Source organism: Cyphomyrmex costatus, unplaced genomic scaffold, assembly GCF_001594065.2.
Source record: "Cyphomyrmex costatus isolate MS0001 unplaced genomic scaffold, Ccosl1.0 scaffold35, whole genome shotgun sequence".
NCBI classification, from domain to species: domain Eukaryota; kingdom Metazoa; phylum Arthropoda; class Insecta; order Hymenoptera; family Formicidae; genus Cyphomyrmex; species Cyphomyrmex costatus.
This window is the reverse complement of record NW_017277664.1, coordinates 198078-214648: the sequence shown is the minus strand read 5'-3', so window position 1 is coordinate 214648 and position 16571 is coordinate 198078. Positions and strand designations below refer to the sequence as shown.

Below are 16571 nucleotides of genomic sequence, written 5' to 3'. Positions count from 1 at the left end.
AAAATAATTATTTAAAGTATCGTAAAACTGTATTGCATAACGTTGACCTTTCGGTGGTCACTGGGGTTGAATTTTGAATTGATCCCAGAACGTATATTTAATAATTCCTTTACTTCATGGATCTAAAACTGTGAATAGAACAATTAGTTAAATGCGCTCTGAGTCTGTTAATTCCAGTGTGACCATTACGGATCATTTAAAAAGTTCAACGACGAAGGGTTAAATACAATTGTGACGATAAAACATTGACACGGGTGTCTACGGTAAATGTTGCGAATAGATTTTAGGTGCTTTTCAGTATAAAGGCACAAGGTCTGCTTTTTATACTTACTTATTATACTCCCTGAACCGGTGCACACGGTGCAATAAATTGAAGTGAAACAGACAAACGTATGTTGTTTCACTTCAACTTATTGCATTGTGTGCACCAGTTCAGAGAGCGTAGGAATAAAGACAGACCTACAGACTACTCTGTGTTACAAAGATATGTGAGAGATAACACGGTATAACACATAGTGTATCATTACATCCTTATTGTTTGTTAAACAGAGATGAAATTTAATGATCACTGTGTGCGCCTCTTGCTAGAAAGCACCCACTTCTTCGCGAATAAACGGAAGATGTGTTTTACTAAGAGTTTCTTGCGAGAAGCAAGTATCGGGGAAAATATTTTCTTCGACATGACATATTCATTGCATCCTCTTGACTGTCTCGTTATGTTAGCGAGAAAGTCCGCAACGTTGATGCCTCTGTCAAACAGGTTGTAAAATAAATAGAAGATACATATCTCAAACATCACGAAACGTAGACGAATGGTAAAATTCAGTGTAATTGTATATACATGTGTGTTAAATGATTAATTATCAATTACATAAATAATGTTTTAAACTAGTAAATTAGTAGATTGTAATATTAAATGTGATTAATGATTATATTAAAGATTTAAAAAAATATATCACTCTGAAAATTCTAATAAATTATTAAAATATATTCTATAGTTAGATTCTGAAATAAATAAATAAAAATGGTAAAAAAGTTGTTTGAAGTAACTTTGTAAAATGTTAACATTTCCGAAGATTTTTTATCATTTGCATTAATTAGTTAATTCTAAAAATCTTTACTGCACTTAAATTCATTTTTACTGTTTCTTGTAGACGCGAACTTTAATTTCGATTTAACGGTTTCTGTTTACTTCTTTTTAATTGTCACAACAGAGAAAAAAAGTTAAATCAAAACTAAAACTAATTATATTTATATTTATTATATTTGTAAGAATATGTATTATATTGACAAAAATGTGTGTAGATCAACGCAAAAAAGAATTACTCCACATATTGAGATACTATATTGATGCAACAATTTAAACACACTTCTAAACTACGGATTTTAACGGCAATTTTGCCATTCCCTCTTTCAGCACGATTGATTTTATCATGCGACGGAAACGAAAGTCGGCGACAAAACTCGATTGTTTAATCCGCATTTAATGACGTTGCTGGGGCTGATCCCCGATTACCGAATGTCAAAAACGACGCGCTGGAACGACGTTAAATTACGCAACAAAATTATGCGCGATTAAAAAAAATAAGAAAGCGACGATTAAAGTGTCACTGACAGAGAGTAAAATTAAATCTCATGCCGAGTACGACGATATAGTTTACGACGGAAGAAATGTCCGAGTGCGTTTCAATACTCAAAACACAGCTGCGAGACTTTTCTATACTATTTCAAGATATCACTAGACAATATTAGTTGCTTTCCATTTTCACACAAGTGATATTGTGTAAAGTCTAAAGTTACGTGAGTATTTTATACTTGCTTACTTTGGTGACAAAGTTCGCGTAACAACGTAAGTTTATAATCTCACTTTTAATGTGAGTTAATACTCAGTAAATACTCAGTAATGCACACTCGGTCTCTCGAGCTTGTGCAGTTTTTGTAGGTAAAAACTCTCAGTTGAATCTCACTTGTTAGAATGATCGGCTGCGTTATGACGTCATAAATGAGAATTATCTGCGAGTTTTGATGTATAAATGGAAAGCAACTATGTATTATCATTAACTGCTTATCAAGTCTCATGATAACGCCTAATTGGTTGCAAATGATTTATTTCCGGGATGTTTGAAGCACCCCGGGCTACACATTAGTGTCTTCTCGCAAATCATTGCTCCGCGAAATAATCACGCTCGCTACTACCGGTGCGCTCTCGGTTGTAACTTCCCTCGAGAATCTCTTTTCGCCAATATATTTTATTTTTCACGTGGCAGTATTCTTCCGGGTATACTTTCACGCAAGGCTGCGCGACGTCATCTCGAGTAATTAGCATAATTATTATTATGCAATCTCACGATGATAATGTTCTTTACGCATTGTGACGTAACGATCGTTCGCCTGTCGTTCTCCGTCATTGAATCGCATAAACCTACATAAATTTTTAATTGCAATCATTGCTGAATGACTTTGCGTTTGACTGTAACTGATAATTAACAACAACCTCGGCTGTAATAATTAATAAGCTGTAATAATTTATAATAATAATAATAATTTATGCACCTCTCTAATTACATACAAAAACATACGGTTATTAAATTATCTATTTATTTAATGATATATTATTAATTCTGTTTGCAGGCGACAGAATGGTGGCTAAATGACATGTACATGTCCGTCCCTCTGGCCCTGCCAATTAACAGTAACCCTGGCTTGGCCGCGAAACCGAAAAGATTTGCAAACCAACAGGAAGCCGCGGTATTCCTTGCGCGATTTCTCACCGAATTGCTTAATTATCAGGAATTGCTGGACAGGTGAGACAGCGTTTCGCAATTTTCGCAATCTTGTCCTTGTCTTAATTCTATATGATAATCCGGAATATGAATCACATTCGATCTTAAGTCGCAACGTTTCGTTTCATCACTGAAGGCAATAACAGAGGACATATCGGATATATTCACTTTAATTCTATTAAATTCGGATGTAATGTAGAAGGTTTGTTTTATTCTTCGACTTGTACGAGCATTTCTATACGAGTAACGTATGCAAAGAACTGTTTTGTTAAAGTATCTTACGAACGTAATTTAGCCGGATACAGATTTAAGAATGTTAGATCATCTAAGTAATTATGTAGGACGCTCAAACTAGCTGGTTGCTAGAATATCCAAAATACTTTTTACAACATTATGTTTGATATTTGAGCGTTAAGTTGTGATCAGACTAGAGATTAAGATTGGATTGGAACTCAATTAAACAGAAGAAAGATAACTAATCTCAAGTTGAATAAATTTTGCTTTGATTGATTAAATTTCAACTAATCTCAACCCCTTAATCTTTAATCTTATTATGGCTTATCAAATAATAATTTTAATAGTCCAATATAAATATTGTTAGATCTTTTTATATGATTATATATATGAAGTTTTAAATACTTCAATAAAATTGTTCTTTCTGTGGATTTATTGTATACAATTTGGCACTTCATTTTAAACGCGCATTTTGGGGCAATCATTGAGATTGAGATGAAGGCGCAAATTCGCTAATAATCAAGGAAGAGACGCGACGAGCCGACGTACTGATCTCGTCGTAGTCTTGATCGAGGACAAAAAGAAGCCGCACTGAAATCAATTTAGAAAGGGCGTACGTCTGCGAGGAAATCCGGGCCGTAAGATCCATAGAAAGCGAGTATAAAGAGGAAAGGGACCTGCAAGAGAGAATGAGCGGACGTTTCCGCGAGCTCAAAGGATCCTCGGAATCCTGCATCCGGACGAGAAGAAGCCGGCGCCGCGGGAGAGTGTTCCTTTCTTCCAAAAACTAATGCAAATTTGCGAAGGGAGGCCCATCCTAGGTTTTCTTAACTGCAAACGTAGCTTATCTTATCTTGCGTTTCTTTAAAATAAAACGTAGAGAGATTCAAAAGGCGGGAACGATGAAGTCAACAGGAAGTCGATTCTGCTCCTGCTTTTTTATTTCTCACAAGTTTACTTTTTCTTTATAAAATTTCTATAGAATCTTGGATAAGTAAATTAATTGAATAAATACGATTAGATGGAGATTTGCAGATTTTCTCGATATTGCGTCGACTTAAAAAACTTCAAGATCAACAAATATTAGGCTTGTATGCTTCTGTTATTCAAGCGTATTAATTAATACGGGCTGTCTATAAGTCTTCAACTCGTTCATAATAAATAAAATGCGCACAGATACGACTTACTGAGAGAGAGAAAGAGAGAGAATAAGCTCTGGATTTTGAATAGATCCGGATTGGAGGTTGAACGTGTGAAATCAAAGGATGACAAGACTATGCAATCGCTCTGTATGGCGCAGCATTACCAAATATTCCGGATTTATCGGCGACCCGGTGTAAACAGTGACGAGCAAATTATCCTGGATAGAGCGTCCTCCGGCGATCACATTATCGTCGCGCATCATAATCAGGTGAGATTCAGAGATGGATATCATCGCACTGTAACTGGAAATTATTAACGAAAGTCTGTACATTTCTGCATTCCGCTCTTTGATGTGTTTCAAAGCATTTCATTCGTGTGTATATATATATATATATTTCAGGATTTATTTATTAATTAAATTGATTATAATTATATATGTAGTAATAGATTAATTTTTGTTTTATTTCTGAAACTTTAATTAAGGATATTTTGTACACATTTTCAAAATATAATATCAAAAAATTATGAAAAAAAACTATAGATTCTAAATTACATTTAAAAATAATACGACAAAATTTGGTGACGATTTATTCTGGATTATAAGTTATTTTTTTAATAAATAGTAGTATTTTTTAATCTCTGTGCTGTAATAAAAATGTATGGAAATGTATTATAAAATGAATGATAGTCTCAACTTTTTAATATAACTACATATTATGTACTCAAGATTATGCAACGTTACATTGCGACACATGAACTAATTTAGTAAATAAATAAAATGTTTATTTATTCTATATCTTTACAACTAAATCAGTGAATCGCAATGAAACTTCGCATGATTTATTTTGAATATTTAAAGTACTTATTTAAAAAATGTAAATTTGTTTATTATTTTTAAATTTTAGCTTATAACAATGAAAATAATAACAAATAAAATAAATAAACTATAAAAATGTATTGTTAAAAAAAAAACGTAATGTTTTGAATACCACTTATACAGAAAGTATATCATAAATATTAATGCACTTCTAAAAATGAGTGCAATACATTAGTTTGTTAAACTATCAATTTATTGAACGACGCGAGATCGACAGAAGAGATATTTTACTAATGCTGTCATGAGATTTTTATTCTTTTATAGTTTTATAGCGTGCCGGTGAGGGCATCGGATCGAGGTCGAATCACGGAAATCGAATTGGTCCAGCAATTATTGAGAATCATGGAAACCAAAGCCGATCCTAGAACTCCGCCAGTCGGAATTCTCACGACCACAAAGCGACCAGCCTGGGCGAAAGCGCGGGAGGAGCTGATAAAAAGTACGTATGGCACGATTAAAGGTGTCCACTGAGTATAAGCATTCTATTCACGAAGAGAACATCGTACTTTAAGCACTTAATTCAGGGGTTCTCATGCTGCGGATTTTTTTCTCGGAAAGAGCAGCGCAATTGTAAAAAAAATTATCGTCCTTCTGAGTTTTCACGATTAAAGGTCGATTAATAAGCATCGAAGCGATTTAATTAGAGAAAGCTCATCATTCTTTTAAAGCAGAATCTAAGAGGTCTCCCTTTTTGTCGTCATCATGTCGAGCTTCTTCGAGCTGCATTATTAATATCATTTTTATACGATTTGGAAGGGAGATAAAAAACTTTATTGAGATCTATAACGCGTGTAATGTTCAGTTTCCTGCAACGAATAAAAACACGATTGGTTCAGCTACGTGTGATGCAGCGCGTTACAACAGCTATTCTTTCTTCCGAGTTGTTAAAATATCGCTTATTATCATATAATTGATTTTATTTCCAAATTTGCGAAATTTTGCATGTGGCATGTGTTACGTGTAAAATAAATTTCATGCTTCGTAATGTTATATGCTGTCAGTTAAGTGATTTATTCATGAAGCTCTTCAATTATAGGAAAATTGTTTCGCTGAAGTACATTAAATTTTAACTAAATACAGAAAATTTGTTGGTCTGTTAAAATAATTATGTAGAACGTTCAAGCTGAGTGATAGAATGTCACGGCGTTTTTACAGCATTACTCATCGTTCTCGAGTTTCTTACACAATTATTTTGATGACAAAAAAAATTTCAACAAAATCATTTTTGTATCCATCTATTTAAATATACTTAGGCAAAATCGTTCTTTCCGTGCGATTTATTTTACTGTCGAGAGAGAGAGAGAGAAAGAGAAAGAAATGTAGAATAATCTGGTTACCCAAAAAGTAGCCCGCTTGTGTCTTCGGACGACCCTCGTCGCCACGTGGCCCTCGCCATAATTATTCACTCGCGTTCACCGCTTCGCCAATATTCGCAATATTCCTATTAACTCCCTAACCCGACCTTGCTCAACGAGAACCTACGCCTACAAATCGAATGAACGGTCGACACTAACGAGCTAACGGCGACCCGCGTTCGTGTTGATTAATTAAAGGCAAGAGCGTCGCGAAGACAACGGAGAGGTTGTAACTCTAAAGCTCCCGACGTCTTGTTCTAATAGACCTCGTCTCGTAACTACGATCCAGTTTCGTATTTACGGCATAAGTCTCGTACTATAAAGCTACTTAAATTTATATTATGTACGTAAACTTGATTATCTTCTCCCACACTTCGAAATGAAAAGGGAGGACCTCGCCTGTTTTCGAACCGCTGCGAAAAAAACAGCGAATATTCTTAATCTTCTAGGCAATGCAATTTTTTCCAACATTTTCCATTTAACTTCTATTATTATTGTAGTGATTCTTTATTATATCGTTCTTCACTTTTTATTTTTGTGTTATTTCGTAATATTTATTTTCATAATATTATGGGCTCACACAAAAAACCTTAAACAGTAAAACATAAGTAATAATAAGCTAATTGGCCAATCACAGTAGAGACTGTAAGACCATCATGCAAGCAGTAGCAAATTCAACATGCTTATTCTGGGATGGAAACTTTATTACTATTATCGTTACTTTCTAAAATAACTTTTGAAAAGTAACTTGTTACCAGCATACGTCATTTATTGGAAAAAGTAACTCGTTATTTTTAATGTGCCGATTCGTTACTTTTACTTTAACTCATTCTAAGTAATGTGTTACTTTTTTTTCAATAAAACACACATGATGGTGACAAGTTACTTTTAAAAAATGAATTTCTCCCAATCTTAGTCTTCAGTTGGTTACCGTTATTGTCATAAAAAATAACATTACATGTCATTATTAAATCATAAAATGTTATTATGAAAAGTGTAACGATAAAAGTTACTTATTTCCAATCCCTGGCCCCAACAGGGACACATTTTTGCGAAAGTCGCTATATCGAAGCTGGGTTGCCGTTTAAATTAACGAAACTGCAAAACGGTTTCTAGATGAGCGCAATCGTCACAATCTGGAGCTGTTGGAGCGCTGTCTCTGTGTCGTTTGCATCGACGACGACGTACTGCCTACCACGTTTAACAATCCCATGAAGAAAGAGGACCGATGGATTGGCGATCGAGATTACGCGAACGTGCTCCATCACGCTCTCCACGGCGGAGGGTCCCGGCACTTGGGCGCGAATCGCTGGTTCGACAAGACTTTCCACGCTATTCTCGGCAAAGTATGTTCAACAGACATACATTAATTACTACACGTCGACAATATCACATCGATCCGCGAGATCCGTAAATGCGCTCCGCTTCGTATTTTATTGCACAATAAATATACGTATAATATTATATAAAACTTTGGCCATCATTTTCTTCTGTCTCGCGAAATAAAACGAGATGATTTTATCTATTTCAGAATCGCAGGGAAAGCCAATAAAAGTTTTTAAGATGTGAGAGAATCGGATATGATAATATTTTACATCGATTCAAAATTTAATTTACCACCCGATATTCAAATCTGAAGTGAAGTAAATGGAATCGATTTAAAAAAATATTTTTATCGTAATCTGATATTATATGTGGTATATTGTAACCGAAAACCCGAGCGTGCTTAGTGAGAAATATTTAACAGAGTTTTCTGTAAATTGGGAAAACGCACAATGCGATACCAAATGATACTTGTAGCGTAATTTCCTGAGAAACCCCTCTAATCAAACAACAATCCGTGATGGTACGTCTTCTGCGGATGCGCTCGACCAAATTGAACTTATCACTTTCACCGCCTTCAAGATGACTCTTCGATTTGATTGGTGTCAGGGTTCACGGGCGAAATCACCGTTCGTGAACCCGCGACGTTGTAGTAACGTTGCGCTTTCATATGCCACACGACGAAATTTTATTGTCTGACTTCTTCCTGTCGGAATATTTCCACGGATGATAAAAATGGTCCCGATCTCTATCTCCCTGTTGTGTTTCATTTACGATTGATTGGTTAATTAATCTTTCGCGATGAGGATATCTCTACGTGCAGTTTCTATTTATTAATCATATTGCTTTAACAAGCGAGATTGTTTGATCGATCGTTTTCCCTTTTTTTTTTTAGTCATTCACATTAATTATTAATGCGCGATAATAATAACATGTTAATAGGTAAACGATCATACACACACAATAATTGATTTTGTAACAATAACGGCAAATAATGGATGACTTTACAAATGTTAATTATTTAGTATATAGAATATTTTTGGCGCATATTTCTGTATTATTCACGTTTATCAGATGATATTTCCATTAATATTCTTTTTTCTTGAAATTGAACATGTAATTATCAATTATAGAGCATTCAGCTATATCTTTAATTTATTTGCGTTTAATGCCAATAGTTTTATTATATGATATATTGCATGATAATCATTTATTTATCGTTTCAAAAAAAAACTTTCTCGATATGGAACGAAACAGACTTCCATTCAATTTTTTTCATTTACTCTTTACGCGGATTCTTGATCAAATATTATCTTCTATGAAACGCTATTTTTTTCCATGATCGTTTCGGATATTTAAAGCCTGATACTCTTCTCGATGTGAACAAAACAAAATTTTTATTTGCACTTTACTTGGTCCCATAGGATCATATCGTGCAACATTTTTTATCAATGATTATTTTGCAATCGTATAACATTTAACATAGGATGGAATGTGGGGATTGACGTACGAACACTCCGCCGGCGAAGCACCAGCCGTCTTTAAGGCATTCGAGGATATAACGGAGAAGGTGGACTCCATGTCGCCTCCAGATGAAAATTTGGTGTCCTCGCATTTGCCGGCACCCGAAAAGCTAGAGTGGTGTCTCACCGAGCAAAGTCTGAACGACATCCGAGAAGCGATGATGAACTTTGACGCGTAAGTACTTCTAGAAAAAAAAAAGAAATCGTACTTGTTTGTTGTGTTCAATTTCTATCTGAAATCCAATTTTTATAAAAATTGTTAAAGAAAAAATAGCTTTGAAAGCAAGGTATTCTATTTGCAAATCTGCATTCATGATATCTTTTTTGTCCTTCAGTCTGGTTGAAGATTTGGACCTCTGTATTCTATGGTTCGAGGATTATTCCAAGGAGTTTATAAAGTCTTGCAGAGTCAGCCCGGACGCGTATATACAATTAGCACTCCAACTTACATATTTCAGGTGAAATTTATTAGAAGTGAAAAGGAATTCTTCTTTAATGTTCACATCTCTCAAATTGCCTTTTCCCAGATTCCTTTTAAATAATGTATGTACTTATCAAAGTACACAGTTTTTCTGAAAAATATTTAAAAATTTAGCTAGATACAGATCTGAAAATAATTTTTTTAGACTATTAAAATATTCATAGGATGTTTAAATAATTGATAACAATACTGAAAAAAATTTAATATTCTATACTGATTGTATAGAATATTAAATTTTTTTCAGTATTGTTATCAATTATTTAAGTTCTACATAATTATTTTGATGGTCCAAACTTAGTTTTGAATTTGTATTTAGCCAAATTTTTAGACACTTCTGCAAAACCGTTCTTTCCATACATCTCAATCATTTCGAAATATAGCTATGTGAAATTAGATTCGGGAATAGAATCTTATGAATGAAAAGCTGTCATTTGTACCTTCGATTATTACGTGAAATTCATGACAGACAAAAGTTGTTGATAAATTACATCAAGTCGTTGCTATTTCATAGACTCCACGGGAGGCTGGTGGCCACTTACGAAAGCGCTGGCATCCGGAGATTCGCATTGGGTCGCGTGGACTGCATTCGGGCCGCTAGTCCGGAAGCGCTGGCGTGGGCGAAGGCTATGTGTCAAGGCGATCCTCACGGCCAGATGAATCAACCGAACAACGCCATGGACGGGAGCCCCAAAAGAGTTCAGTTCACCATTTACAGTGTAACTGAAACTTGGCATTTTTCCTATGCGATTCTCGTGTCGTGTAACACACACAGCTCGAGTACACTCGACAGAACTACGACAAGGTCGAGCGGAATGCGTTTTACTTACTTTACTTTTCTCCAATCTCGCCTCAGTGCCTTAATTCTTTAAGCGCTCCTTGCCGTTGTTTTGTAAATACAAATAAATTTTGTTTTGTACGGATTTTTTTGTGTAAGTTCTTTGATATAATTTTTTATGATATAATTTATATAGATAATTTAATTAGGAGACAATTTGTTTGCGTAAGATAACGAAACCTTAGCGGTATCCTGCTTATAAATACGTTTTAAGAAAATCTAATGTTGAAAATAATGAATAGCTAGATAATTGAGCACTCGCAATATTTTCACGACTTGATGGATCGCCGGTTAAAAACGCTATTTTCAAAAAACTTGCCTCGAGTACTTTCACTACGTAATAATAACGAATTCGTAGTGAAGTGCAATCGCGTGTTCGAAGTAATTTCGTTCATGTACATCACGATGCATCTTTTGCAGTGTTACGACAAGTTTCTGAGTGGTTGGTCGTATTGCCCATTTGCATTGCCAAATGCACCTACCTACGAGAAGGTTTCGGTATAATATCTACGCTGTTTCTTTTCCGTTTATAGACTTTTTTTCATTTAGATTAAATCATATTAGTTTTTTAAAAATATATTTTCACCAATTAGATATTTTCAATTAGATATTTGTGTATGTTTATACGTGATATTTTTGCAATTACAATTTTATATTAACGTTACACTCATGTGACTTTTGCTATTACGATTTTTATATTGGCGTACGTTTATAGTATATGTATATATTACACTACGCTTCAGCTGATCTTTACCTATAAGCTGCACGAAGTCATCGATGTGTAGAAACATTATGTACGAGTGTACAGTAAACGTTGTTTATATTTGATTTTTTTTTATTTACGTTATATTTGAATATTCTCAAATTATTTACCAAGTTTAATACTTCCGTCTCTCTTTACAACTATATTTAAAGTACAAATGCTCCAAAATAATAGTTCCAAAATGTGAAAGATAAAAACCGTGATTATAAAAACAGTTTGTCTTGTAAGATCTGTAAATTAAGCAGTGGACAAAAGAAAAAATAGGGAACTCCCCGAGGAAAAGGCAATCAATTAGACCCGGTCCGCCGGCACGGTTCGTTCGTCCTTCACGATCGAGTATTTGCACGATCCTCGAGAGGCACCCGGGCAGGTTCCGCGGGGATATTCCGTTTGTTTCCCTTACACGGTTCGCCCTCGTTCGGAAAATACTGTGGCAACGAGCTGTTGTTTCTCATTTACCGCGCTCGGTTGTTTCCCTTTTAGCGGGGAATGTTGTTTCAGCCGCTTTTCTTTTTCCTATCCTCGTCATTTTCTGTTCGTAGTAAGTTGAATTTTCTACAAAGGTATATTCTTTCAAAATTCGCGATAATATTTTTTTTTCCCAATTATTATGGTAATAATTCTAAAATTTGCGAGTTAATCCCTAAAGCTTATATTCTGGAAATTATCGACTTTTCTTCTCCCTATAGCATTCTTTATTTGTTTAATTTGCAACTTTTCGAATTTTATTCATTTAATATATGTCGTCTCTGAAAGCTGATTTAATAAATGTCAATTACCTTCACGCTCGATGTTGCTTCTCACCTCCATGTTTCAAGAGCAATAAGTCTATTTCACAAAATGATAATCGCAAAAAAGGAATTCACTATTCATTCAAATCGGAATATCATGAAAAGGAACTTATGGTACAAATTACTATAATTAAATGTAGAAAGATTAATTTAAAATTTCGTTAAGATATACAGATTGAGTCCTAAGCCCACCTGATTAAAGTCAATAAAGCGTACCGATTCCTTCGTGATTTCTCCGAGCTCTTTGTTGATCTTCGATACGTGTGTCAAGATCTTTCGTCGAAAAAAGATTCGAATGATCCATCGCGTTGGACTCAATTGAACGTTGCTTCCGGCTCGCTTCCCCAGGCGGAAAGGATCAAGGAGCTGTTCGACCTGGCGGTACAGAGGCAGACGAAAGAGATGAACGACAACATATACGGTCAGGGTATCGATAATCACCTGATGGGGCTGCGTTACGCGGCGAAGGAAGCCGGCGAGCCGATCCCAGAGATCTTCACGGACGAGGCTTACTCAATCGTTAATCATTTCGCTCTCTCGACGTCACAGGTCAGTGATCAGGGTCAGTTCATCATCGGCGTTAAATTCGTGATGACATCGTTATCTTTCAATTAGCCATGAGTGCATGGGCGTATGCAAAGTTGTACCCCTAAATTTTAGGAAGAAAAAACAATTAAATTATGAAAATAATTTTTACGATTTTTTAAATTCGCTGAAGATCCTCGAAGACTGGCTTTAATATATATAAATATTTTGAACGTAAGAATCCTTTATGGTCAATGCAGTTAACAATGCGTAAATTATTGTGTGATTCGTCAATAATTATACACAAATTATATATGCAATATCGCATTCGTTTCGATTTTAATTTGAGTTTTCTTCGATACTTATATTGATATAATATGAGGTGATAATTATGTTTATTTAAATTAAAGTTCATAAAATTCTTTAACAAATAAATAGATAGAGAAAACGAGATTTTAAGAGAGGTTCAGCCAGCTCTACCGACAGAATAAATATTTTAATAAGTTTTGTATGAATGACTAAAATTCTGGATACGCTCATGCATGAACAAATATTTCGTAAATTTTCAGTTATAAAAAAAGTGTTATAATATAATATAATTCTGTTATTAATAAAAAGTGTGTATTTATGATAATTGTGAAATGAAATGGCACAAACTTAGAATTATTATTATAGCTTCTTCAAAAAATGATGACAAGTCACGGAAGTTTAAAAATCTTCGATGAGAACGTTTCGCCTCTTGATTATTGACGATTAGTTGCTATGTGATGCATGCCGTAAAGATTGTTATAAAGTGGTCTATCATGGCGAAATATAAGTCAAGATCCCGGACATGTCGTAAGCACATTTTATAAAGATACTTAACGACTCGGACAGTTCGAGGTCGACACGCGATACGATCGGTTTGTTTAAGAAAAGTTACGTAATCGAGGAGATGATTTACATCTTAAGAGAACACGATCTTAATTAACATAGAATAAAAGTATATTCGCTCGTGCATGTTATTTCATCTTGACATTTTATATTAAGTTATCAGCAGGATATTTCCTTCACAGATATATATTCTGCGAGGCTCACACACACACATACATAGATTTTTTTTTCGAGTTAAATCCCAATTTACGTTAAAAGAAATTTACGCTGAAGAAAATTTACTCTTGAAGATACGTGGTGTCGTAATAAAGTTGGGTAAATATTTATGAGAAGATAAAACATCGTTTAATTAATATATGAATAACATTTATTATCCTTCAAAGTAATTCTCTTAGAGACGATATACGTTTGACAACATTTGTAAAGTTTACGGAAACTCCATGAAAAGTTATTTTTGGACATTGTATCAAGTCTTGTTGTCACACGGTTAAAAGTATTCTTCTAGGAAGGATTACTTTGGAGAATAATAAGTGTCACATTTGTATATTATTTTTTATAACGTTTACCAAACTTTATTGCCATACCAGAGACGAAAACTTTTGACTTTTCCGAGTGTGGAAAATCATTCAAAATTTTCTAAAATTAACATATTTTTTTAATATCTCGAATTCTGGGTGGAATTTAACACTTACAAGAATTCTGAGTGAAGAAAATTTTATATACTCCATAAGAAAATGTCTATGTTACTCATATCTTCCTTAGCTTAGGTGACGGCAATCGAGCCTTGTCATTAAAAGGACATGGATTTTTATGGCGTCATTCATTAACAGCACAAAGTATAGGTAAGACTTATCTCGCAGGTTACCACGAAGAACGACGTGATCGTCGGATACGGGCCGGTGGTGCCAGACGGCTACGGGTGCGCCTACAATGTGAGGAAGAACGGTTTCATCTTCTCGGTCTCGGCCTTCCACAGCGACGGCAGGACCAGCGCGATGCAATTCGCGCAAACCTTGGAGCAGAGTCTGCGGGACATGGCGGCTATGATAAAGAATTGCAAGAAGTGATAAACGCGCGCGTGACAGCTTCGCAAAACACAAGAGCTGCAAAACGCAGCGCAGCTTCCCTCGTCGGGGACGTAGGGCTGAGGTAGAAGAGTCTCGCGCGTCGCATGAGGGTGATTCGAAATGCGGGTAGATCAGACCCGTAAGATGCACAATCGAACGACATTGAGGCCGCTTTCCCTCGTTTATGATGTCCTTTAAAATTCGTATTCGAAAAGTTCGTAAATGCAAAGCGTCTGTATCAGAAGCAGCATTCTTCGTTTTTATGTGTCGTCATTTTGTTTGACTTTCCGCGGTAAATTTTAGGTTTACTTTATATTACGGTTGAGAGACTTTAATTTAATTACTCCATTCGAACGTAAGTGGAGTGCACGACTTTCGAAGCACCCTTGCATGAAATGCTGTATGAAAGTATGTAGATTTAAGAAACGCGAATAGGTGTAGTACAAGAGAGATTTATCAACTCGTTTCTGCATATCTTGTTAAATATATCGTTGGTTTGATATAATAAATCTCTATAGAATTCTATGTAGAAAAGAACGATTTTGTTATCCAAAGATTCGGCTGGGTACGGATATAGAAGTAATTTTGTTGGACTAACAAAATTATTATATAGAACGCTCAAGCGATGCTGCAAAAAGTTTTGACATTCTGGCAATTAGTTTGGGTGTTTGATATAATTATTTTGTAGATTCAAATATATATTATTTTCAATATCTGCAGCCAACTAAATTTTTAGATACTGCGAAATTGTCCTTTTTGTAAAGAGAAGCGTCGCTGAAAGGCGCGAGTTTGCCAGAAACTGTCATAATTCTTAAGATATTCTTCGTTGTGTGGGCTGTACTAGAAATGAATATATCTCTCGTTGTCTGTTTTCTAGAGAAATATGTACAAAACACACACACACACACACACACACACACACACACACACACACACAAAATATGCGTGTTTACATAATCTCGTTCGTGCATTAAAAGTCCTTCAGCGGTAGCCGTCGTATAGTAGGCGTCGTATGTTATAGATCGATCGGTCGTTTTAAAACTCTAGTTCGCTACAGGAGAGAGAAGAATAAAGTTTCTTCGAGGGTTACACCTGGGCGCTGGAAAAATCGCTAAGGCGATAAAAGTTACTTGTCGGTCGTAGAGTCGCTTGTTACACAAGCGCCAAGAATTCCGTTCGGACACCTTGAATTTCCGCATGAAGGAAAAGGGACGACATATCTCCGATCTTCCCCATCGTCCATATCAGCTATTTCCAACGAAAAACTTTTTAGTTTACTAAAAATACACAGTAAAAAATATCTTATATTTACATTAGAAACGGCTTACTTAACTAATATATATAAAGAGATAAGGGCTTACTTAAGTTCTTGTCAAAACTTGTGTCGAATTTTTAGAATACCTGAATATTTAAATTTTTTGTGTTAAGTTGATATTCAACATTTCTTAATTAAAACAACACTATTTATAAGTAATGCATAACGTAAAAATACTATTTTTTAAACAAAATTTTTTTTACATAATGTTTGTATTACTTTCTTACTTTCAACATATTCATCTTGTGTTACTTTAAACAAAAATTTGAGTGGACCGTTTGGACCATGTAGAATATGTGAATTTACCAAAAATTGCGTGGATTAACTTTAATCTCTGTTCAACCTAATTAATTCTAAGAATTAAAAAAAAAAATGAAGAGTCAATTGGACTCATTGTTAGATGAAAATTAAATTACATTGATAGAAACAACCATAAAAGTGTATAGCTGTTCATGACTTGTACTTTCGACCGATTTGCCTTAATTTTCTTTCTGGAAGTCCAGTTCGAATTTTCATGGATAACTCTGTTATTCAATGTTACAATTTTACAAATTTTCCAGCGCGCGGGATTCATCCACTGCAGAAACACACTAAATATGGCCAATCGTATGTATGTTGGCGCCCGCACAGTAAACTCTTGTCCAATTTTTAGGTAGGTCGGCGGATCGCATCGCTCGACTCGT

General features: G+C 34.9%; 1 protein-coding gene across 1 annotated transcript in view; it reads left to right on the top strand.

Annotated features, from left to right (window-relative positions):
* The window catches only part of ChAT (Choline acetyltransferase), a 39986-nt gene extending 25243 nt beyond the window's left edge, over nt 1-14743 (top strand). The window contains exons 2-10 of the mRNA XM_018542935.1: nt 2632-2804; nt 4248-4428; nt 5302-5476; nt 7509-7738; nt 9202-9413; nt 9574-9696; nt 10231-10414; nt 12457-12657; nt 14367-14743. Coding sequence (XP_018398437.1) covers nt 2656-2804; nt 4248-4428; nt 5302-5476; nt 7509-7738; nt 9202-9413; nt 9574-9696; nt 10231-10414; nt 12457-12657; nt 14367-14573 — 1662 coding nt within the window. The 5' untranslated portion in view covers nt 2632-2655 and the 3' untranslated portion in view covers nt 14574-14743. The remainder of the gene's footprint in view (nt 1-2631; nt 2805-4247; nt 4429-5301; nt 5477-7508; nt 7739-9201; nt 9414-9573; nt 9697-10230; nt 10415-12456; nt 12658-14366) is intronic.
* The last annotated feature ends 1828 nt before the right edge of the window (nt 14744-16571 follow it).